The 25,600-nt window shown below is 45.1% G+C and overlaps 1 protein-coding gene across 6 annotated transcripts in view; it reads left to right on the plus strand.

Annotated features, from left to right (window-relative positions):
* The first annotated feature begins 1,162 nt into the window (after window positions 1-1,162).
* The window catches only part of myocd (myocardin), a 71,823-nt gene continuing 47,385 nt past the window's right edge, over window positions 1,163-25,600 (plus strand). For all 6 annotated transcript variants that reach the window (XM_030097651.1, XM_030097654.1, XM_030097658.1 and 3 more), the window contains exons 1-2: window positions 1,163-1,282; window positions 21,180-21,384. In XM_030097651.1, coding sequence (XP_029953511.1) covers window positions 21,228-21,384 — 157 coding nt within the window. In that variant the 5' untranslated portion in view covers window positions 1,163-1,282; window positions 21,180-21,227. The remainder of the gene's footprint in view (window positions 1,283-21,179; window positions 21,385-25,600) is intronic.

Raw genomic sequence — 25,600 nt, forward strand, 5'->3', positions numbered from 1 at the left:
ACATCCCGCTCTGACCTGTCGCAGGCGCGTTCCCTTTCGTTGACCTCTGCTTGACACTAAGCTCCGCCCCCCCCTCGGCCATACAGTAACATCGCGTCCCCGCAGTTGTGTCAAAACGCCGTGGCATTTTGGCAGCGCGTCCTCCCTGTGGCCCCGCGCTCCCCCAGGACCTCCCGAGAACATGGACCCAGCCTGTTTCCCATCTGCCGCGCCACAAACGGAACCAAACAAAACATGTCGCGCGGCGCTGCCAGAAGGCTCGTCGGCCTACACGTCACTCCGGCGACCACCGCTGCAACAGCTGCGCGTCCGCCCGCCGGGCAGCCCCCCCCCCCCCCCCCCCCCCCCCTCCCCCCGGTCACTGTCCCAGAAATTGCAGGGGCTTTCCCCGTGGTCCAGACCGCTATTTCCATCCACTACAGTCCAGCCACACACAACCCCCCCCATCCTCCTCCCATACACCGGCAGCCCCTGGGAGCCCCTCGCTCTGGCGTCTTGCCAGAAGCATTTTGTTTAGGTTTTTTTTTTTTTTTCCTTTCCTCCTTGTAAACATCATCACTCGTAATCACACAATCCCAGCCGAGATAATTGGCCGAGCTTGTTGTGTGAAAGTTCTGGTGGAGCCGCCAGACGTCACATCGGAGCGTTATGCGGCCGATAATCACAGAGAGGTTTCTGGGTCCCCAGCCTCTTCGACCCCTCTGTCCAAAACCATGGGATTTCCCATACCTCCACCACCACTTTGTCACATCTGATAAGGGAACCCGGCGTCTTTTTTCAGCCGCCCGTTAATCTCCATGAACTGGCTCAAGGACGCCTGTAATCTATGATATACGCTGTTTGTCAAATCGTTTTATTAGAGGGTTGATTTTTGGATGAAGGAGAGTGTCTGAGTTTCTTTGTCTTGGCTGTTTCAGCTTTGGCTTTGGCAGAACATTGCCGACAAAAGGCACCAGACTTCAGTTTGGGTCATGTATCAGAATGAAAGTCAGTTCGGGGAGCGTTATCGGCGCAGATCAGTGTGTTATGTCACTGCATTTCAGTGGCGTGTCTGACCACAGGCATCAGTGTGTATTTTAAAGGTTACAGTATTGAATACTTTGAGCTAAAAAAGAAAAAAAAAAAAAAAAATGATTTCATCTTCTTGCCGTGTGTCTCTCGACAGAGCGAGAGGTCGGAGGTATTGACCAGGAGATGGAGCCAGGTCAGCCAGAGACACCAAGATGAAGCCATGAGACCCAGCGGGAGGGTTCACGTGTGACGCCAGCACAGCCGAGACGAGGTATTTCTGGTCTGTCTTCTGTCCTCGTTCAGGGGGTGTAGGGATGGGGATGGAAGTGGGGGTGTGGGATACTGTGTTCTCGGCCCAGGATCCGGCGCAGGAAGCCTCCCCTGCATTTCTTGGCGTTCCTCGACTCCGAAGCCCGTCTGATACTGGCCGGCCTCGGGCCCCCCCCCCCCCCCCCCCCCCCCCCCCCCCCCCCCCCTCCCCCGTCCCACAAACCCCAGACCTCCAGACCACAGGGAGTCTCGTCTTTGTCGTGGGGGACTGACCTTGACTTTTATTACTCCAGAAAGTAAATAATGATTCGTCCGAGGAAAAATGAGGCTGAGACGAGAGCTCGGCGTTTTCAGAGCGGGAAGCAGACATCGCACGGTATTTGTTGCCGTAGTGTTTTGACAAGTCAAATTCGCTAAAATTTTGTCAGGAAAAGCAAACATTTTTGGGATATTTCAGCACTTTATATTTGAGATTCATTTGCCAGTGTAGTTTTATCACATGAAAGCTAAAGTTTGTCCATTTTTTTCTCATTTTACACTAACATAGATGTCTTTTGGTTAGTTAAAAACTGAAAAAACCCGTCATTTTTGCTGATATTAGTTTAAATTTTAGTCTCATTCCAAGGTGTTCTCATTCATCAGCTACCTCGATTAAAGAAAGATGGGTAGTTTAAAATAATAAGCATTTATTTTTGAACCATAATACACTATATAAGACTGGTTCTGTATCGTCGGCCCTTACATCGATGTTTTTGTGTTTCAACCATCCGAAAGCAGGACTATCCCTCTTCACTGAATGTGGGGAACAGAAGGCCAGGAGTTCAGGAATGTTGTACAGCATGTAGACTCTTCTGCGAGTAGATAAAAATATCTTAAGGTGGCATTTTTATGACCTGCTCTTATATAATATGCGTGGAACAACACTTAAGACCTTTCAGATGTGGAGCTGTAGGGCTGCCGGTGGAAGCTGATTCTCACTGAATCGCTCCGGCCAGAAGAGGCTGTTGCAGCGCTCGCCGGTCACGTACTGGCAGCACGACGTCGAGTGCATTCCTCGTCTGATGAGCCACCAGATTTGTAAGCTTAGACACGTCGTGTTCGGGAAAAGATTCTGGTTTTGGGCTGAAAACAAGGCCTTCATTAAGGTTGGGGGACTTTCATGGGAATGCAATTTTGACCACAGGAAGCAAACAGCAGTCTCCCATGTCAAACTCCACTGTTATGTTGACAAATCCAACCACCCCAATGCCCTCCTCACAGCGGTTCGAGCTGCAGCGCTTGGGTTTTTGTTTTTGTGGAATGGGGTCTGATTTCCGTGGCCCCTCGCAGGTTCAGGTCAGGGAATCTCAAGTCCAAATTATGATGTCATGTTTACGTGACGGACGCTCAGATTCAACAATGACACAACCGTCGTAAAGACGGATTGGACGGGGAGAGGGGTCGGCGAGGGGGATGCAGAGGTCATCGAAGGTAGAGCCGGGCGGTGGGGGCTTGAGAAGCTCTGGGCAGGATAACGCCAAGGAGGAAAAACAGAGAGGTGCCAAACACAAGTCCCAGAGAGAACGTGGGGAAGAGGTCCGTCTGAAAGAGGCCGAGGATCCGTGAGGGTAAACGAGGGATTAGAGTGGACAGCTCTGGACGGGGCTGCGGAGCGTGTGCGCCATAATTGAATTTCACGCTCGCCGCTTCCTTCTGAAGTCGTGTAGCAAAGCGATCATTTGAAAAGAAAGCTATTAGTCAAGCCCTCTGCTAAGCTGAGAGCTGTGCCATAGGAAATATGGGATTACATAGGCAGCGGGCTTCAGCGTGCTCCGTCAAAACACAAATGTCACACGACGAGGCGCGGCATCGGGACAGCAGGAGACACAACCTCCAAGCTCTGTTGCTCACAGCCTCTTCTGTTTTTACACTGTGAGTCCAAAATCACACCGCAAATATCTCTTCTTAAAATCTATCAACTGGTACTGGATACATGGTGCCACGACACAATAACTCTGAGAAAATACGTGGAGATGCTGGAACTGATGTTCAGATTGGACCAGTCGCTGGTGGTAACTCAAATTTTGTTGGGTTCCCATGTTTGTGAGGTTTTTCATTGTCAGAATCCACAGTAAGAACGCATGAGGCACTTTTTTGGAATTGAGATGTCATGGATCTGATTTTGGACAAAAGAACCCTGAAATCATTGGTCACAGCAGGAAAAGAAGAGTTTTATAAAATGCCTCTCATAATAAAATCGACCAATACAAGTTGTGGACGAGCAGCTTTGGAAATTCCTCCCCTCAGAAGAACAGCAGCAGGTCTGCTAAACGCTGAACTGATTTACATCTTCTTATCAAACACGTTCAGACAGTCAAAACAGTCGCAGTCATGAGCAATTCAAATATTTTCACACGTTATAAATCACTTTGCATGTAAAATACTCCCAGTAATTTACGTGATCTAGTTCACACTTCTCAAAAATCCATGTCCATGGGAGCAAAGGCAGTGAATTAACATGTCAGATGAATTACTTAGTGTTTCTCAATGGTAATTCAGAATGAGGATAATATGTTTGTATCTCTTTTAATTCTAGCAAACCTTCTATAGATCGAGCTCTCTATTGAAATGTGACCACAACATCAGAAGTCAACTAGTTTTAAAGAGTGGGCTGGTTTAATTCTGATAAATAAAAATTCTGTTAAAGAAAACCAGACAGTTGTAGTAGAATTTAGGGCTGTCGTGAGTTTTTGCCCATTTCTGTTTATATTGGATGCATTGTTGGGGAAGGAGTATGTGATCATTTTTATTAGAGTGGCTTCAATTCAAAATTGTCTCAATAAATCCAAACAGTTTATTGTAACCAAACTGGAGCTGTTTCATGGTGTATTTAGCAACTCGTGTAAATTGTTTGGAGCGGTGTTTCTCAGACTTTTTTCTGTGTAGGCCTCCCAAATACCCCTCTTTGATTTGCCAAAATATTAAATTCACTTTCTGCTGTAATGGTTGAAGGTTAAAGCATGAAAAGAGTGAATAGGATTGGACAGAGAGCAACAAACACAATCTACTCGACTGCAGAAGTGATGATTTAAATTATGGTTGCCAAATTTGGTTTTGACCTTTTTGTGACATTATTCATAAATTTAGATTCATTAAATATTTAAAATAATTCATTTCAGCTTCATTTATATAATTCCAAGAACGACACAGTCATTTCTGAGCACTTTCACAGAGGAAACAAACAAAAAAAAGCTAAAGTGGCAAATATAATATTGTCCTTAATCTCAAGGAAATTAAAAAAGGAAATATCGCTGTGAAGTCCGTTTCCCATTTATTACTGAAATGAGATTAATATTGAAACCATAGAGTCAAATATAGTAAAATAAAACTTCATGAGAGAATCATTTACAGAGTACAATCGATAAAAAGCATTCCTGATCTCATACAGGACTCACCTAGTGTTCCTACACGGGCCGAATGCTCAATTATCGTTGCGTCAATACTGTTTGTATCGGTTTCTGCATTGTATTCACTTGGGTTTATTTTTGTGACTCTTTTCTAAAATAATGTTTAAATTTTGGACAACAATCCAAAATAGAGTTGAGTGACGGGTTCGGGCAAGATAACAAAACAGACTCAAAACAGCAGAACGGAGCAATTACCGAGCTATTTACAGATGTTGAGAATCTTCTACCAGACAACATGTGCAGCTTTGTTTGTCCTGATTCCTCCGCCGATAAAGAGCTACTAACTTCTGACTGGCGAGTGCATCGATTCGGGACTGGTTGTTATGATTACCAATTTATTTTGGAGTTGGAAATAAAAACAGGAGAAAGAGCTTCCATGAAGCGAAGCGATGCAGAATTTGAGAAAATAAACAGGGAATCGGAGCATCAATCAAAGACAGAATTGTTGCTTTTCACTTCCATTGTCCCAGAACTGATGCATGGCAGGTTCGGACTCAGAGCTCATTAGAATAGCTGGCATCAACCTGCACAAAACACACACAGTTTGTTTAAAACATTAAAAAATGTGATCGTTTTTTAGGAGAATTTTTCCACCATGACGACTTTGTTTCTGTAACTAAGATTTTTGGGAGCTTGTTTATGTGCATGTCTTTTGTTACACCGTGTCTTCTGTTTAAACTGTTTATTTGAAGTATTTCAGCCAGGTTTTAATCTTCTGCACATTTGTTATCGTGGATACTGTGATCTAGCTTTGTGCATCACCGGTGGTTAACAGATAGATTCACATTATGGGCCTCCTGTTCCTGCGCTAAAAATAATGGGGCGGACGGAGCTGGGTTCACAGACCAAAGGTCTTTTTGTCAAATATAAGCCGGGGCCCCAACTCATCATGCTGAAGGCTATTTTGAGAAAACACCCCTCAAACAAACACTGCAGATTCAGTGGCTCTTCATTTATGCTTCCACATCCTGACAAAAAGCCTCCAACAGCAGCTCCTCGCTGCACTGCAATCCAGCCAGAACCTTACAGAAAATGTAAAAATCTTTTTGCACTAAATTGGTTCCAAGATGCCGATTCGACTGCACTTCAGATGCAGACCAGAGAAACGTACCTCTCGGACAGTCTGAGCTCCTTCCCTGTGAAATATAAGGTGACAAGAGGCGTTTTGTCAGCGAAGACGAACGAGCGTGTCCTCAAACACTCCCTCCTCCACTCCTGCACCTCGCAGACAGACCTCTGAATCCAGCGTGTCACGGGGTGATTCTGTTGTCTTTTCTGTTTAACTTTGGGAATTCCTGCGAAACGCATCGGGACCAGAAACCCTGTTTCTCGTCTCTCTCTCTCTCTGTCAGACTCACTCGCACTGCAGGAATCTCAGCATCAGACTGTTTTTACACAACTTTCTTCCATATGGAACTGGGTGTACGTTGCTCTGTGCAGTGTTGGCCTCAGCCTGGGACACCAACGCCAGATGCGAATCCCAACCTGGAGTCCGAGCCATCAGGAACAGACTGGTGCTTCTTTTACCTTGAACCCAAACCGGTAAAAACAGCACCGTAATAACGACTTCATCCAACTCAGTAGCCGAAAAAGTAACCCACGAACAGGGCAAATGCAAACAATATACATGAAATGCTTGAGAAAAACCAAACACCGCTCTCCCTGAGCTGCCGAGCAGCCCACAGTGTGGGGATTAGCACCAGCGCCGGGTTTCCAGCGGGATCCCGCGGGTCGGAGTCGTTTGCTAATTAGCAGCCAATTAGAAAGCCGAGGTTTCAGCGTGACGCCCCACTGTTTGTTTCCTGCTGGGGAGTGTGCAGCACCGATATGACCCCTCGCCACTGTCCGTGGCTACGCTGTGGATCGCTGCTCGCTGGCCCTGTAAACACTGAGGACCTTCACATGACACCCACACACACACACACACACACAGTCAGAGAGGAGAAGCGCTTAGTGTGGATTATTATACCCACCGGCCTCAAATGGGATAAATCCAGCAGGAAAGCTTAGATTTAGCATCTTCCAATAAGATGAGTTTTGCAGGAAATAATCATTTGTCTGTTGTTTCTTGTGTTTTTCCTGAGGTCATACTGCACTCAAACTTTGATTACAGCATAATTAGATTAGAATATAATCATGAAAAATAGTGGCCTATATGTAACCTTTAGCTTTTTAAACTTATAAACCATGATGTTTTTAAAGTTTCTGATGATATATGAATTGTTAGACCACTATTTGGTCATTACTGTAACTATAGTGTGAGGAAACAGTTTTTTCTGACCCATCCATCCACCCAGACCTCCTCCCTGCAGTCAGAGGCCACCATGAATCGGAGCAGTTCCGGGGATATCAGAGGAAGGATCAGGAGTCGTTTAGCAGCTTCCAGTTATCTGGAGGCCGTCGTCACGATGCCACATTGGAAGTGAGGCTTGTATAAACCTCTTCAAGGGTTGTTGTCTATGTGAGAAGGAATGTTCTCTTTGTACTTATTTGGTAATAATACAAAGTGTATATGGCATCTAGAAAGCTTTAAAAATGCGGTCGTATTACATCTTTGATTGGCGACTAATTGAAAGAGAAACTGGTAATAGTTAAAGAAAACACAAGTCAGGTCTGTTTTAAATGAACATGTCAATCTCACAGAAATCTAGAGTGACTCTGGGAATCCTGCCGTATTTTGTCATTCTTCACTCGGAGGCCGGCTGTAATTGCAGGTTATAAAACATGAACGTGGGAGGTGTGTTGCTCACTTCCCAAATATCATCGCTGCATTTCATCACCGCCTCGTACGTCACGATAACGACTCTCTCTTTACTTCGGCACTTCATCTGATGGCCTCAGTTTCGTCTCTCCCCTCCTTCCTTTCTTCTCGTCTCACTGCTTCTTTTTTTCCCGAACTCCTGCCACCTCGGGGCTGGACGGGTCTTAATTTGGCCCCGGATTCCCAGGAGGGTCCATCTGAGCTGCATCGAATACCTCTGGCAGTGCCTGTGCTTGTCTTGGAAACACAACAGAAATCAGAAGAAAGGGAAAAGGGCCTGAGGAGATAAGTCCTTCCACGCGTCAGAGCCTTTTTTCCTCTCCTCCCTGCTCATTAAACACGTGTGACGACGACTCTATCTGTTTCTGTCAGGAACACTTGTTTTCTTACCATCTAATTCTTCACAACCGAGTCGGGGATATTCAAGCAGCTCGCTGCTAAATCCTCCTGTTTTTAGTAAAAGTGCTTTTTTCTTCTTCTTTTTCCCTTCTCAGACACACATATTTCACAGTTCGCCTTGCCAATTAGACAAAACACAATCACCATATTAGTCCTCGGTTATCTGCACCTTTCACAAATAGATATTTTTCAAGCCCTCCATCCAAAGGCACGACCCGTTCTTATATTAGCAACACTCGATCGAACCAGCAGGCTTTAATTTACATGACATCATTCATTCCTGCCGCACTTATCTGCATTCGATCTCTCTAAACACTCCGAGATGCAGAATCGTTTCCCGTCCAATAAGGAAAACACAGCCAGCGCCGCCATCGATGAGGACTCAAACACACTCGAGTGTGATGTTTGTGGCTGCGGACGTCGCCGCGCTTCCTCAGAAGTAGAGGGAGCATTGATGTGGAGACGCAGGAATGGAAAATAAAAGTCCTCCTGGCTGTCTGTTTCTACTGTTTTGAAGGCGACGTGACACCTTTTAAACAAGAGCAGCATCTTGCAAGTGTCGGCCGGTCCGATGGGGGCCGGCGCAGGCTCAGATCTCGCAGGCACGCGGCGGCAGACACATCAATTCTTCTTCTTACCTTTTGTAGATACACATCTATTCACGAGCTGCTGGAAAAAAAAAAAAGAAAGGAAAAAAAAAAACGGGACATTTGGCAAAAAAAAAATAAAATAAAATACGCGCATGGCCCTTGTCAAACAGTCAGACGGGAGTCGCGCTCCTGCAGCATGTCACGTTCGAATGTTTGGGTGAGCTGTTCTCCGTCCAGCACGGCGGCGGTGAGGGACACGTTGTCATAAAATCCCTGCTCACGCTACTATCTGCCCCCCCACCCCCACCCCACCCCCCACCACGGTGGGGACAGGACTGTTTATTATGGTCCTCATGAAGTCAAACACGCCGGGCATCTTCGGACTGTCGTTATCAAACCTGACAAACTTCTGATTGAGGTCAAGCACATCGCTCTGAATGGTCATCCCAGGCCTCGGTTTGTAGAGCGAGTCAATAAAAATGTTGCAGGTTCGATTCCCCATCTCCACCCCCGACCTGCTCCCAGTGGACAGACTTCTTGCACGTCTGTCGTCTCCACTGTGTGAATGTGATGAACGGTGTCTGGTGCTTTTTGTAGCCACTCAAGTGGGGGAGAAGCGCGATATAAGTGAAATACTTTCACCATGAAGCCCTTTTACATGCGCTTCATCACCACAGCTCGATAGGAAAATACAGTTTTTCAATCGACGGTGTCTGATTGAATTCAAAAATAAAAAAAATTTTTTAAAATTATAAAAACACTGTATCAACTAGATTTCCCTCACTTTGTCATCATTTGAATATATAGTTAAGAAGTATTTCCTGATCCCATTAAGATCTATTTTCTTTCATTCCTACACAGGAAAACTGTCAAATCGTCCTATTTATGTTGTGTTTAAGGGATTTCCAAGCATTTTTACAAACAAAATAGATGTTTTATGATCTGATTTGTTACTAGACACAATTGCATTTGCAGACGACTGCAGCTACAGCGACCTGTTAGCGATGGCGTGCTAACATGACGTTTATTTGTGTTTAACCTGGAGGCCCAGGCACAGGTCGTCCCCGTCACGTCCCGGCTTTTGAAGAGCCGCTTTTGCACTTCGTCCGTCCTTTTATTGCTGACATTTACAAATTTGCTAACATTATTAAATAATAAATGCAAGTATAATGAGCATTAACAGACAAGAGGGAGTAAAAAATAAAAAACCTCTACGTTTAATCAAACTGTGAACAGTCACATCACAGTTTACATACTGACTTCTCTGGTTCCACTTTGATCTGTCACACTGCACACACACACACGCGCGCGCACACACACATTTCCTGTGCAGCCAGAGCTTTTCGGCCGCCCTCACTTTTGGCTTATCCGCCAAATAAAAAACGGTTTAGATAATGGGGACTGAAGTGTTTACAGCCTCTCTCGAGCCGGTCCGCTTGCTGCTCGCCCCGTCTGACTGTGTCGCCGTGTTCCCACTTGTCAACGCCCGCTCCGCTTCGGGAGGAGAAAGTTTTCATAACGGCCACAAATCACCATCATTTATTGCCGCGTGTTGTTCTGTTTGCACTGGAATATTAGCAGGTTTACCCCAAAATAAGCCCAGAGTTAAATCATGCAGGAATACGCCGCGGAGTGGAGTCCAGGGAGGAAAACTCAAAGTGTGATTGAATGAGACGGACCTGAAGAGGACCAGTGCGGTGAGGTAATACCTGGAGAACTTAGTGGGGGGGTTCTTAACATAAGTGGACCTCAGGGAGCAGGAAATGTGTTCTCTTGCCACTCATAATTACCGTCAACCCACCGGCGTCCGCTCCCAGCTCCGCCTCGGCTTGTTTTCTTGACTAAACGCGTTTCGGGGGAGCGATCGGTGTCTCGAGGAATCCCCACAGCCACGCGTCTCTCAGGCCGGAGAGCAACGGCGGAGAACGCAGAGGTCAGGGTGTCGTCTCCAGTTAAAACAGAATAATGGATGTCAGAAAATGACACACAGGAGAGGAATCTCGTTTCTTTGAATTCTAAGATGGTCCAGAGGGAAGCGTGTTGATTGACAGTTATTCCCCTTATTTCTTTTCTTGTTTTCTTTTTTTTTTTTTTTTTTTTTTTTGTGGATTGCTTCAAAACTTTTGGTCTCCTGACACCTGGATGTATGGGTGTCAAACATAACGCCTGTGGACCAAAACTGGCCCGCAAGAGGCTCCAATCCGGCCTGACAAGCCACTAAGCAAATGGTAAAATTTTCCCCCCAGTATCAGACAGAACACTGTGACCCCAGCTCAGATATCGGGGATTCTGCGATGAAAACTACTTCACTGCGATCAAACTAGCCTCGAAGCCATGCTGTCAGGTGAATTTGTAAAAACATGCAGAATGCAACAGTGAGAAAAGGTTTTTTTGTTGAGATTTCAAAGTGTTTTGCACCAAAACCTTTCATTGAAATTGGCTTTATGTTGAGATGGTTGGTGTGGTTATAAGCAATCGAAACATTTTTGCATTATTTTTCTACCATATTCTCTTTTTTGCTTGAAATTTGTTTGTGCAATGACACGACCTCCCATCCCTCCTGCTCCTATCATAAGCATTACTCAGACTCCTCTGACTCCCGTGCACCTACGATAATGTAAATACGGGCTCTGCTTGCTGCGGCTTCCTTGAACTCATTGAACTGGAACCGTTATTATAAGCAATATCTGCAACGAGTTAGAAAAACAGATCAATGACTGTCTACCTCAACACATAACTGCGACTCCAGGTCACAGAGTGCACGTGCGGCACGTTTTCTCCAAACACAAACAAAAAGTCCAAGTCTAAATAACAGGCCACACTGAGCGGGAGTGAAGAACCTTTTATTTGTATGCCAGGTTCTCGAGGCTATCCTTCCTGAATTGACACTGAATGGAAAATACAGCCTTTAAGAGTTGGGGTGTCCTGCTTTGTAGTGCAGCTTCTTGAAATGTCAGCTCCCACAGACAGAAAGCTCAGCTATTTTGCTGAAATGATGACAAAACAGCGCAAGGTGTATAGAGGAACACTAAAAAGAATGGTCTTGGTTCTTGTCACCTGTTCGAATGGTGACAGCTGGGTTTTGTACTCGCAGCGCCGCAGTCCGCCGCAGACTGGGGGGAACGAGTTGTAATGATAAAAGATGAAACTGAAGGTATGAGTAACACTTTCCAGGTTTGCGGCCGAGAGAAGTGACTTCATCTTGGAGATCACCCAGACCTGATAGCAACGGGAACATGAGAGTGAGCTGATGCGACTCGTGAAACCGGAGCTGCTGTCAACAGATATGTTCAAAATGACGAGCACATTTTCCTAAGTACCTCTCAGTTTTCCACATAGCAGCACCAGGTATGATAAAATCTGGTTTTTACTTGTTTGATTAATGCTTTTTATTTGAGACATTCAATCAGTTTAAAGGTTTGAAAGAAATTGGTAAATCACAGTGCTTAAGAGTGAGAAAAGGTAAAAAAAAATAAATAAATAAAAGGAGGTGGGCCGAGCACAAACCCTGAGGAGTTCCATGAGACAAATTTGGATATGAGTTCCCTGCTGGGACTGTTCTTTCTGCACATTGGCCTTTCATACGGAATTCATTCTGCTGTTACTATCTACATTCTCTATCACAAATACATGTCAGTGTTTGTAAAGGCGCTAAAGCTCTCCACATTTGGATTGTAATTCTGTGATTTTTATTTTAATCTTGAATGTCAGTGTTGAACCCCACGACCCTGTGTAAACAGATAAAAAAAGGTATACCATGATTATGAAACAAGTCACTCTTGGATTTCAGGATTGTGTTCTCAAGCTGGGTTCTTATTCAATCACAAGTTTCAAAGATGGCCGATTTCTTGGTATTGATAGCAATGCTGGATTATGTGTCACTACGGACCAAACCATTTTGGGAAGGATTAGGGGAGACACTTTTGTTATATTTATTGCACAAGTTAAGAGCCAGTATTCTAGCTTTTTGAAATCAGTTTGTTCTTTATCTTTTCTTGATTTTCTTCCCCTTATGACATCCATCTTTGTAAGATAAATTGACCCTTAAGCCAGTGTAGTGAATTATCTCTTAATCCTATCCAACTGAAACACTTTGCAAGTGTGGTTTACACCACAAACCAATCAGGGAATACAGTTTAGTCCAGATCTGTTTATTCTGCCTCGTATAAATAGTGTGAACATGAGCTTTCAAGGTAACATCTGTTCATCAATCAGTCATTCATCTAACACAGCGTCATCCACCTTCCAGTCACTTGACTGTGGTTAAAGTACGGGTATGTTTTGGACAGGTTACCAGTCCATCACAGGGTAAACACAGCGAGACAGACAGGCGGCAACCTGGGTATGTGTCTATTGTCTTAAGTTAAATAATGTTACGATACAACTGTAAATCTTACTGTATGCTGATGATCCAACGCTTTATGGATGTGACTGTATTAACTGTAGATATACATTCAATGTGAGGCTTTCAAAGGAAGTCAGTCAATTGTTGTTTATACAAAATAAGATGTTAGGAGGCACCTTTAAATTTGAGTTTTTGGAAGTAAGCATGTTTTCTAAATCACATAAGTTGTGTTTTTATATCTATTGTTGTACCTGGAATTGGGATTTCATGACCTGATTCAAGGCTTTATCTTATTCTTGGAAGTTCACATGGTCGCAGCCTTTCACAGTGGTGATGAAGGGACTAATTTAGAGTCTAGAATTCATTGTTGCATTGGGAGTTGGACCTTCATTTCCAGCTTTGGTGACACACGGCAGGACAAACACACAGTAGCTTCGCTGCCTGCGGCCTGACAAACAAAGGAGGGATGAATGGTCAACACGGGTCTGCTCACACCGGGACCCCGCAGGAAGCCAGGGAATGCGTGGAAATGCATGAATGGAAAAGTGGCGGAGTGGATTCCAGGGAGGTCTGGGACTGTTTTGCCGCTGATGGGTATGGTGCGTTAAAGCTTGTCACACAAAACCCAGCAGAAGTACACTCACTGTAAACTTTCCGGGGGCTTTTTAAACACAGAGAGTGCCAGCCTGCCTGACCAGAGACGGAGCGGGAGGCACAGCCAAGATGTCACCGTCCGCACACATCTCCGAGCCCGCTGCGGCGGCGTGTGAGATTACACCGTCCCTTTGTATTTATATTACCTTATGTATTTAGATTACATGACTTTTTTGTGTTGAGCAAGTTAAACACACAGGTCATTATTCATGCTGCCAGCAGGGAGCCTGTTCAGTCATGTGATGGCGGCAGGTCAGTGATGCTGCGGGGGGGTTATTGCAGGACAGGTAAATTATTTCCACATTTATCAGTGACAAGTATCGAAAAGCCAACAATTAAACCGTTGGTATACAGTTTTTAAAAAGGTGGTAAAAAATTAACATGTTGCAACTGAAAGTTGAATAGTTTTCTTTAAGTACTGTGCACACATAATCCCGGCTACTGATTTGTGTGACATCTGTCAGAGAAACGGTCCGACGTGTACAATACAATGAAAAAAAATCTTGTGGTTGTCTTCATGGTTCTTGACGAGGAAGATCAGCGATGCATTTTTATTAACGACGAGTTCCAGTTAGCTTGAATCCCACCAATGTTTGGCCAGGAGACCTAAATTCTTTTGAATGTTTATTTCTCACTAAAAGCCTCGTGCCTCTTTAAATTGGTCCTCAGTGTTCCTGTGAGTTGGATCGTCTCAGACCCGGTTCAGAAGAAGTCAGGGCCACTTCTCCTCCTCCTCTTCCTCCTTCTGCTGCTGCTCCAATCTGCTCTCCGCATCTTCAGCTCTGCGTCCGCATTCAGCGTTTGGTTGTAAATCCTCGCCGGGGTCGAGCGGCGGATGACGTACAGCGTGAGGCCTGGTGCTCTCGGAGCGCGCGAGTTATGTGACTGAGCTCCACTCAGTTTGTGTTGAATTCATAGAAAACACGTTCGTTGCGACACTCGCATCTGGTGAAGTGTGAAACGCCGATGGAATCTGTGACCAGACGACACCCGGCGCAGGATCCTCCTGCTGTTACTCATCAGTCCAGCAAACAGCCTTTGAATGTGTGCGCGCGCACGTCTGGACCGCCGTCCTTCTGTTTTCTGACCGTGGCCCGGCTCGCCGCGTGATTGATGCGGGCTAACGCCGCTGAGTTAAACAGTTTGAAGGAGAGGAACACTGGAAGCCCAGCTGCTCCCAGCACAGCTCCTCACTTACCCTCTCACACTGATCACAGAATTCACACACTTAGTGCAGCCTCTCCACAGAGGGTCGCAGGATGTGGCCGCGCTAAGCAATCATTTAGCACGGATTATTGCTCTGGGTTTATCAGCACCATAACAACGCAGAAATATACATCAGCTGGCTGGAGTCTGGTGCATGGACTTTGTTTGGACAGGTGTGTGTCTGGTTTAGCATAAACTCGATAAGAATTGTCTTCATTACTTTGCACATTTGCTGCAGTAGAGTAGAGGTAAATACAAACAATAGTTAAGCCTTACAGCAGAAATGTTAATGCTGTTCTTCGGTCTGGCTCTGAGTGCAGGAGAGTAACGATCAGAGATATGAGAGAGGTTGCTGTCCTTCACAGCAGCTGCCTCCGTAACATCTGCTACATCTACTGGTCCAGCAAGATCACAAACCAGGAACACTATGAACACATCTGCTCAAATTAAGAATCACAGGCTGCGATAGCTTGGCCCGGTCCTGAGGGTGTCCAATGATACGATACGCAAAGTGATCATGAGATGGACTCCAAGTGGAGAGGCCCTAATGCAATGAAGAGGACGACAGTGACAGATAATAGCTGAATTTATGGACATAATATTGTGAAAAGTTGGAATAATTCTGTCTTGGTTGTGCTTCTTTTTCCCTCCAAATGCAATTTCTTTTAAACTAATAACTGAAAGCAGTGTTGAAATGGGATCAATACGTTTGTGTGCATGGCTCATTTACGGTTCTGACAGACCTAATCTCATTGCTTCCTTCGTTCCAGTTAAACATCAAATTGAATCAAGATTTATGTATTCCAAACATTCAGTAAACAGAATATCTTAACATATTTTCCAGAGGATAAAATGTTACTGAAGTCCATCAATCGATTGTTTACCGCTGCAGTTTGAAGATGTGATGACGAACTGAACTCCTTCCCCTCCGTTTGTCTTTCATGTGGCCCTTCGCTCTCGTCCTCGATGCGCAGCACAAACAGTTATTGTAGCCTTTCCTTGTTTATTTGAAACACGTGACCTTTCAACTTTCTCCAGTGCTCCGTCTGCCATAAGTTACAGCAGCTCTGTGTACGCATCAACTGTCACCCGCTGCTTTTAGGGGCCTTCCAGACTAAACCACACCGGTCATAAAATAGGCAGAAGCAACCCAAAAGATGTTTGGCTTCTTTAATGCAGTTTCAAATGAATAATCCGGCGTCTTATCATAAATCTGAGTGTGAGTTGAGGCTGAAAAGGTGCAGCGATGCTCCCTGATCCAACTCATCTTCGTGTCCTATTGTTTTGTTTACATTTTTCTCTGAGATATGTCTCCTGATTCGCTCACTCTCGACACACTTGAACTTTGCAGCAGCGCCGTATCGCTGTCATCGTTTGGAAGTCCCGTAAACCCGGGGATGACATAAAGGCGGCTGGATATTCTGGATAGTTCTTCAAAAGCTCTGTGTTTACAGGCTGAGAGAGGGCCGCGCTCAGGAACCTGGAGCCTGCGAGTCTTTCTTTCCTTCTTTTTTTTTTCACAACGTTGTCTTGTCTGTCACTTGACGAAACCGTCGTCTAACCCCCCCATTCCCCCCCTTCACCCCCCTCAGCAAACAGCTCTGTTATATTTTCCATTCCAAGAGGGAAAAAAAAAAAAAATCTCCGGGGTCACCGGCATGTCTGACTGTGTTTCGCCGAAGCCAGATGGGGGTTTTCCTATAAACAAGTGCACAGTGAGTATTTATACAGACTGTGGCACCTGACGCCATAACACTCATGACACTCTGTTTAGTGGCCATAGTCGCCATAAGTCACTTTGGAGAATTAAAGTAAATGTTTTCATTATGGCCGTGCCGATTGTTTATTATAGAATGGCAAAAGTTCTAAATCTTGCCAAATCCTTTGTTAAAGAAATCATTCAAAAACAACTCGCACAGAACCGATCTCTTTCCGTTACTCGCAGGTCGATTCGCTTTCAAACAAATCCGGGAACACCACCTGTTTCAACAGGCATGTGGGGAAAAACGTCGTCTTCATCTTCTGCCGAAGAGAATGAAAGCTTCTGTCCTGTCCTCTTCTGAAACCGTCAATGATACGGTCTCGCATTCCTCCCGCCGAGCATCATCGTAGTATCGTTGGACGCCGAGACTTTTCCCGATGCTTCGGTCTCGGAGAAAAGCCGTTAAGATAAAAGCATTCCAGAGGAGAGTGTTGATATGTCGAATCTCTGGTTGGAAGTCATAAACAAGTCGTGCAACAACGGCGCAATCGCCAAGCTGGAAACCACCAATTATGGTGCGTGCATCAAAACACGCAAAAGAGAAATGTTGTTGAGCCAAGAGGCCAAGAGGGAATTATCATAATGAGCTCAGCCCGAGGATCCCCCTCCGTATTGATTGCAGCATAAATTCACAATCATCAGTCGGACAATACTGGACTAACCCCAACGTAAATACCACCGGCCCCTGAAAGCCCCCCCCCCCTCCCCGGTACGTTTGGCTTGGCTTCAGCTCGGCTGGTGGTCGCCTGCGGAGAGCCAGACAGCAGCAGGAAAGGCACAAAAAGAAAGAAAACATACCAGATGTGACCAGTCGAATGAATAATTCATCAGCCGGAGACGAGCGGGACCGATGGCGAAGAGATTGGGTGAACGTGTGAATCTTTGGCTCGCGGACGTGAGGAGCACACGCGTTGTAATTCACCGTGAAATACTGCAAACCGTCGCCGGAGTCCAAGATAAACACAACAAATGCTTGATTACAGTAAAACTGCTCATGAACGCCACAAGAAATTGTGTAATGACACTGCTGATGCACGACGAGTCTATAATAGGAAGTAGACTGGAAATGAGCAGCGGCCCACCTTTGGTGTTCAGTAATTTAAAGCATATTTTCTCAGACTGTGTCAATGTCAGATGAATGAGATTAGATTACCTCGGTGCTTTATGGGTCTAGAAATACTTTTTGTCTTCTTTAATTCTTTAATTACATATCAGCTAAAGTCCAACTCAACTTGCATTGTCCTCAACTGACTGTAGGGTGAAACCGAAGCTTGATGATATTTAATTTCAAGGTTGGTGGTTTAGTTGTCTGCCTCAGCCCTGTCAGGGTGTAACTGGGTGACAAAGACTATTTCTAGAGAAAAGACATCAAAATAAATGTTGACTGAAGCATCAGAATGATACTACATCAACAAACTCTTTTGCTTTTACTAATTTAACTGGGAAAAGGTCACATCAGAATGACTGAATATTCTCACTATTCTTTCCTGGGGGGTGAAGACAAGAACAACTCAGAAGGATGGATTCTGAACTGAATTTCTCTGAATCTGCGCCTCACATCTCTTTCGATCTCAGTTCCTCCTGTAGCAAAACAATCAAAATGAAACTCAGAAACGTCAGTGTCTGTCACACTTTAGGTTTACCTTCTCACAATTCAACAAGCAGAATACTTTTTTGTTAATGCAGTCAGTGCAGTTCACCTTTAATTAATGCTGCTCTCCTCGATGTTATTTTCATTGGAGCCACATGTGTGGGTTTTCTTCAGGTGCTCAGGTTTCCTCCCACAGTTTAAAAGCATGCTTCTGCAGTTCATCGGTGACCTTAAATTGCCGAAAAGTGTAGTTTCAGTTCAATTCAACTTTATTTTTGCAGCGCCAAAAACAAGACAGTCACTTGTTAAAGAGGAAACCCAACAATTTCACGCAGAGAAGACAGTGGGAAGGAAAAACTCCTGTTTCTATTTATTGTTAGCACAGATTAACTTCAGCAAACCTGACTTGGTTAAAGCAGGATGCTAAATAAATTGTTATTATTGGCTTGCACACATGCTCACATGTCAAGTGTAAGAACATCTTTAGCTTAAAGACACTATGAGAGTCACACTTATGACTCGACTGATTCCATGGAAGAACTTCAATTACTGACCTGGAAGTATCAATACATGATCCATGAGCCTAGGAATAAACATGTGTCTCTGGGGGTCACCATGGTCCCCTGAAGAAACCTCAAAGTTTTTGACAACATCTAACTATTTGTAAAACTGTATTTCATGCAATATATATGAAAAATGTAAAAACATTGCAGAGGTCTGACCAACACAGATTCCAACATGTGACCTGTGAGTGTGACGTCTCACAAACAAGCACTGCCATGTAGTAAAGATTAAGATTCCTTCACACAGAAAATGGATGGGCGATCGTAAACATCTCCTCTCCGCCAATTACTCCTCGACCCGTGAGTCATTAGAAGCAAAGGACAGATAATGCGATGGGCATTAAGCCACTGCGGAGGGGAATCGATAGGGGGACTGCGGAGCTGGACCAGCTATCGGCTCATCTTGATGGAGGTCCGAGTGCCACGTGTCTCGGCTCTTGTTGTGTTGACACAGACGATAGAGGCCACCATTCAGCAGATAGCATCAGACTATAACCTGGCTCTTTGGAAGGCGCCCTTGTTTTCCTTCTACCTTCTTTCATCCACACTTTTCCCTTCAAGTCTCACATTAAACTGGCATTTTGGGCCGATCTTTGCGTCGTTAAAACTCGATCTTAACTTATCTGGGGATGAGCTAATACGAAGCTGGACTTGGGTGTTATTGTCGTCCACTGGCTGTCTTTGAGGCAGTGTCTTCCGCTGCCTATTCCCCAGTGGGGGCTGTCACGGCGGTATAAATTGTCAAAGTGGACCCTATCTGTCTCTGGGTGGGCTTTCAAGCCAGGCCCATCAGTTAAGGCTTCATTAAAGAGGTTCCTCCTGATGCTGTGCGGAGGAGTCCCAGTCTTCTGCAGCCTTTTAACGCGCCATGATTCATTGTGACTGTTGTCTTGTTTCGGAGGTAAATGCACTGGTTTGTTATTGTTTGCCCAGCCTGGTGTTTATGTACAGTAAAGGGTACAACTCCTTTTTGTTCTTTCAGACACACAACATGTAATCTCCGTGTCAAGATATGGTCTGAGCAGACGCAGGGTCTTCAACGCCGTTTCCTAGAAGCGGTGTGCCGAGTCTAAGAAAACGACCAGGGCATCCTTCTGAGAGATTTTACAAGAAGCCGTGCCACATAAAAGAGCTCTGATTCCCTGAAGGTCATAACCTGGATGTTCGAAGCTGATTTAGGAGGTGCTGTAGAAGTTAAGATTCTTTTGCATAAATCGGTACCATCAAATCCAACCGGTAGTGTCACCAAAACCTGCTCACTGGACAGTCACTCGTTTCTGAAATGTTTAAAAAAAATAATTTAAAACAGCCTGCAGAACCAGTCTCAGAGGTGAAGATTTTCTGCTGTTCTGGTTGGATTGAGGAGAGAAAATGACCGACAGGGTGCAGGGTAGGGATTCTCGATATGACGTGTCACATCTTCTCTTTGTCGAATTTTTACCAACAAATACCTGATTTGCTGGGATGGAAATGCCCAGTCTGCCTTCAGTGTGGGTGTCTTAGCGGGTATTGGCAGGGTTGCTAATAGTCAGCTGCTTGCCAAGTGCTTAAGCTATCGTGTTTACTGTTCCAGCTACCAGCTTGGGCCGACCACTTGATTCTGTCCTGTTTGACTGAAGACCGACTCGAAGATACTTGCTCCTCATACTGTCCCGTAAAATGCTTGCTAACCGCTGTAAACATGAATTGAGATGATCAATGATTTTGTTTATTGTCTTAGATCATTTCTTAAACAGATATTGTCTCCACTTCAACCTTCACTCTTTTGAGGTTCGTGCTAATAATAGCTGTAGTTAGCCTTAACTGCCCTCTGCATGCTTATTATTCATTACTTCTAGAGCTTCTGTTGTAAAACTTTGACTGTAACCTACTGAAGGAGCCTTTTAAAAACGTGGTATTTATATAAGGCGTGCATACATTCATGAGGGTTTTATTGTCCGTCGGGCAGACCAGCAGTTCTCCAAACAGAGCTTATTAAAGAAAACAGAGATGTATGTTTGTGGTGCCCTATGGCGCAGGCCTCCGGAGGTGATGTAGTGCACGGAGCGTAGCCGGGCCGCTCACAGCAGCTTGGCCGGTCTGGGACCCAAATAAGAGGCTCATTTTTCACATCGACACCTCGCGGGGGCTCTGTAAGCTACTGAATCCAAGGCGTGAGATGTGTTGAATATTTGTTCAGGAGGGAGGACGGGCCCGCTCTTTCCAAATGGTAAGAATTGATAAGTTGGCGTCGCGGCGGAGGGTGGATGCATCCACGAGGCTGTAGCTCTGTAAACAAACAGCCACGCGCTGCACTGCGCTGCACGCTCCAGCCGACATGGAAAAGAAACAATGCGAAATCTGGAACAGGCGTTGTATTCCTCAAACACTAACATGGCCTCCCTCCAGATCCCTGCTCCGAGGAGGACTTTCTTCTTTTCTTTTTTTTTTTTTTTTTGTTACTCAAACATTCAAATAGCTGTTTGCTGTGTCTTTCATGCTCGTTCAAACTCAATTATCTTCAGGTCTTTTACTGTTGCGACTGACTGAGTTCATTATGACTTGCACAGAGGTTTCTGAGCCCGTCGTTTCCTCTTCTTAGAGGAGGTGACCCGAGCGGAGATGCCATCGGTGGAATGAATCTGGAGCCATGCAGGCAGTGAAACGCAGCGATGGCAGTCCAGAAGACAGGCGGAGTCCCCAACCTCCAGAGATGACCACAAAGTCTGGTGGCCGCGCCGGGAAGCAGACGGAGGCGACGAACCAGGCATCGAATAAACAGCCTCAATCCACGCAGGACACGGCGGGTGAGCTCCGGTTCTGTTTCTTCTGTTTGTGTTTGAGCTCACAAATCATGAGGCCCGGTCCCTCTAAGCTGGAACTCTCATCATCATAATAATCCTTAAAAATTAGACTATTATGTTTAAAACTTTCTGAAGGTGAAAAACATGCTTTAAATGAGAGACCATTCATATCTAATAGGTGAAAAAAGATGCCAATCAGACAGATGGTACAGGAAGTGAATGTAAGATACACGACACCTGCAGTCCAGGAGGAGGCGATCAGGAGGCCAAAGACACACTTTGACCCAGTAGGAGGCAGGTTACATCTGGACCAGTCATCAGTCCAACGCGATACACACTCAGAGACTCATTCACACACGCTACCATGGTCGTAGTAAATAGTTCTGCATGGACGATAACGTCATCTGTCCGTTTCTCGCCATTGCTAGTGTTCATAGCGTATTGCATTCTGCACGCGTGTAGCTTCGTTGCAAAAACAAGGAACAGCTCTAACTTGTTGCCTGGCATCATTTTTAGCGTTTCTGCATATTCCACAGAAATGAACATCATTTTCAAAACATTCCACATCTTAAAATGAAAATGCAAAAAATGATGCATTTTTATTTTAAATGTTTGGCCAGGGCCCGAGGGGCAGCATTATAGTGGAAAGTTCAAGACTTTGTTTGATCATCAAATCTGAAAAAAATTCCCCTGAAATAAATTTAGACTCTTGGTCCAACAGTGGAAACACACAAGAAGTCTGTGACGGTTCCCATCATTATGAAAACTTCCTACAAACGACATGTAGCCTGTATGTCTTTCTTAATTTGGTCTATTTTGTTTCATTTACTAGTTCTTACTGTTGAAGATTCTGTGGTTTTGGTCTCTCTGTAAAAGCTCCTTGAAGTCTTGGCCTTAATGCAGCAGACTTTAAAGAAGCTGCACATGTGCCGGATCAGATTTAAGACCATGTTGTGTTTGATTCACAGCCTCGGGGGCAATAATGGCATCCTTCAGGTGATTGATGATGTTGTCCGAATCGTTTAAAGTAGCCGAGAGTGAAAAGAAAGCAAGCTCACCTCTGCTTCACATGGACATTATCGTTTTATTGTCTTTAGAAAGTCTCGAAAATTAGCCGGAATTTTGTCTTATTATTGTTTTTCCAGGTAAATAGGTAAGAACGCAAGACACCCGGCTGTGCCAGGAGAGTCTCCGGGGCCAGATAAAACAAGGCGGTTTGAACATTTTATTGAACCCATCTGATGATTAATCCATGCTGAAATATCTCTGCTTTTCAGCTTCAGTGCTCCAAATCAACCTGGCTTATGTGCCACTGGCATCACGGGGCTGAAGGTGAAAGCATTCGAGGAATCCCGCGATTAAAAGCTGTATTTTTAGACGGATGTATCGCTCAAAATAGCAAGAGCGGCGCAGCGTTTCCCCGCACGCTGCAGACTTTTCCATGATGTCAGGGAGCGGCGGCGGAGGAGAGAGGGACCGAGGACACTAACTGGAGTCTCCTCACAATCAATCAGTCGCTTCCAAACCGTTGCTCCAACAAGCGAACAGCTCCGAACACGTGACAGACACTCCCATTCAGTTCAATACGGTTTGATTTATATAGTGTCAAATGCATTCCAGTCATTTCGAGGTTGTTTTTACAGAGAATAACCCAACATTTCTGTGTGTGTGAGAGAGAGAAAGTTTCTTCCCTTCCTCTTAGTTCTTTTCATTTATTTGTTTCTATTCTCCACCAGAATCAAACCCCTCACTGACAGACGCAGAGAGCTGCTCCCAGTCCACTTGATGGCATCAGTAATGCAGTTTTGCTGGAGGTGTAAATGCTGTGCGGCTGCCCGCTGGCAGACGGGAGGCTCGTGGAGAGGTCAAAGTTCCTCTTAACCTCCTCTCACAGAACAGATGAGAGGAGTTCAATTCCCTCTAAATGAGCAGAGCCTGTTTTCTTGTTTCAGATGAATCTTTGAGGAGGAGCTTCCACTGCTTTGATAGACCTCCACTTGACACCAGAACTGTTTGTGTTTTTAATGTAAAAGCCAAAATTGACCAAAATGGACTCCAAGCTTAGATTTTAATTTGGCTGCTCAAGTGGGAGAAGTTGTTTTGATGTAGTTTTGATCGCACTCACGAGTCACTGTGATCATTTCAGTGACTCTCGTCTCCTGTGGACAACATCTTACTGAGCTGTTCTTCCTGGAGGCATCAACTCATTTCACTACGTTTACTAAAAACGCTTCCATGAGTCTGGAAACATCGTCCAGGACGACCGAACCGACTCATTCAGTTCCTCTTCTGTGAGCTTGCAGGTTCAGGAGACGCTGCAGCTGTGATGAAAGATGTTAACTTCCTGCCTGAACAGATGAGAACACGGACTGACATTATCATTCTGAGTTTACAAATTAAAAAAAAACAGCTGAAGCACTGTGGCTCCATGACCGAACGCCTTGGTTCTCAGAGGTGTTCAGAAATCTCTGGCCTCACATCAGAGGCGTCGGCTGAAGCTGGACGCAACACCCCAGTAATCCTGAGCAGAAAACAGGCCGTTCCTGGGTAGCGTTTCTTTGATTTAGCAAAACGAGGGCGAGGGTAGGCCGGGTTCGGTACGAGGGGGTTTACGGAGAGGGTTGCTTGGCAGATCGGGAGTCTCTCACACCTCGACACTCCGGTCTGGGTTTATCGCCCAGCACCTTCTAACCCCGATTCAAAATCCCCCAAAACCAACCTCAGAGGGGGGGGTTTAGTCTCATCTGGACGGGATTAGAGAGAGAACAAAGTGACACCAAACAACTTTACATACAGTCAGACCAAGGCTTGGCGCTGAGGGTAACTTTTCAACATGTGCCTTGCTTCAGGTGAACTAATCCACTGTGAAGACAGAATATCAGCCGGTCCAGAAGTCTCTATCTCCCCAACCATCTCCCTCTATTACCTTAAACTGATTTATTTTCATCGGTGAGGTTTAGCTCCTTATCGCAGACAGATCGCTCGCTGCGCAACGGCGGCCGTAACAAATTTGAACTTTTGCTCGTGAAGGAAAACAATATTTTAAACGAAATGTAATGAGCGCACATTATTGGAGACATGATAAGAACTGCAGGCCCTGGAAATCATAGGAGCAGATTTTTTAAAATTACTTACCTCACGAGCCTCATTAGCCAAAACCGTGTTCTCCAGGCGTGCCAGGCTTTTTTTTTTTTGTTAAATTCTGCACCACCGTAACAATACGCAGCTTTTTTATTTGCGTTCGACAACAGGTGGAATGTGTGCCGATGCTTCTCTCTGTTTTTTTTCTGATTTCTTTCTCCCCGCTATTGTTTTTAGTTCCTAATTCATCCGTGAAATTACTCAGATGTTCATTCATCATCCGTGCGAGGCCGAGAGCAAACAGGCCTCCGAGACGAGAATCAGTTGATGGATAGAAGGTTATTCTGCGAGGGCAAAAAAAAAAAAAAAAAAAAAACCCAGAAATCTTACCTCAGTCCGCACCGGGGCAGTAAACACATTTTTTTTTATTCATCCAACCAGCCTTGGTGAAGGGCGAGAATGAAGTAAATCCTTTGTTTGTAATTGCTTTCATATTTAGCTGCACTACAGTGAAGCGCATTGAAAGGTGTAGCGGGTTTCTGTGAGCTCACACACACACACACACACACACACACACACATACACACACATACACACACATATAAATAAATCTGGCTGGTGATTGTTGCAAATATGCGGCGCGCCTCCTCATGCCAAGCGCTCCGACTGGACACTGATGGTTGATGAAGACTTTTTTCTTTCCTTGCGAGCTTTGAAATATCGGCCTGCCCGGGCCAAGAGCTGCTCACCTATCTGGAATGTACAGTTCAAATTGCTCTGCAGCTAATATAAATACAGGCGGCGGCTGTTGCTGAGTACAGAGACGGCAGGAGAGCGAGCGACTCTTAGTCACGGCCTCCTCTGCTCATGTGGAGGGCGGTCGCGTGTGTGTGGGTGTAGGTGTGTGTGTGAGTGAGTGTGTGTTCATCTGCTGCCCTCCGTCACTGACAAGTCATGAAGAAGATGAAGTCATCAAGGAGAAAACAAGCTTGACGCCATTGATGGTTCCCTGCCAACGGATATATCAGAGATATCAGAAAATAGAAGTAATCGTAGAAAGAAAAAAGTGATTAAACTACACTGTCAAAATAAAAGAAAGAAAAGAAAGAAATTAGCTCTGAAGCTAGGGAACGATAGC

The sequence above is a fragment of the Salarias fasciatus genome, chromosome 8 (genome assembly GCF_902148845.1).
Source record: "Salarias fasciatus chromosome 8, fSalaFa1.1, whole genome shotgun sequence".
Classification (NCBI taxonomy): domain Eukaryota; kingdom Metazoa; phylum Chordata; class Actinopteri; order Blenniiformes; family Blenniidae; genus Salarias; species Salarias fasciatus.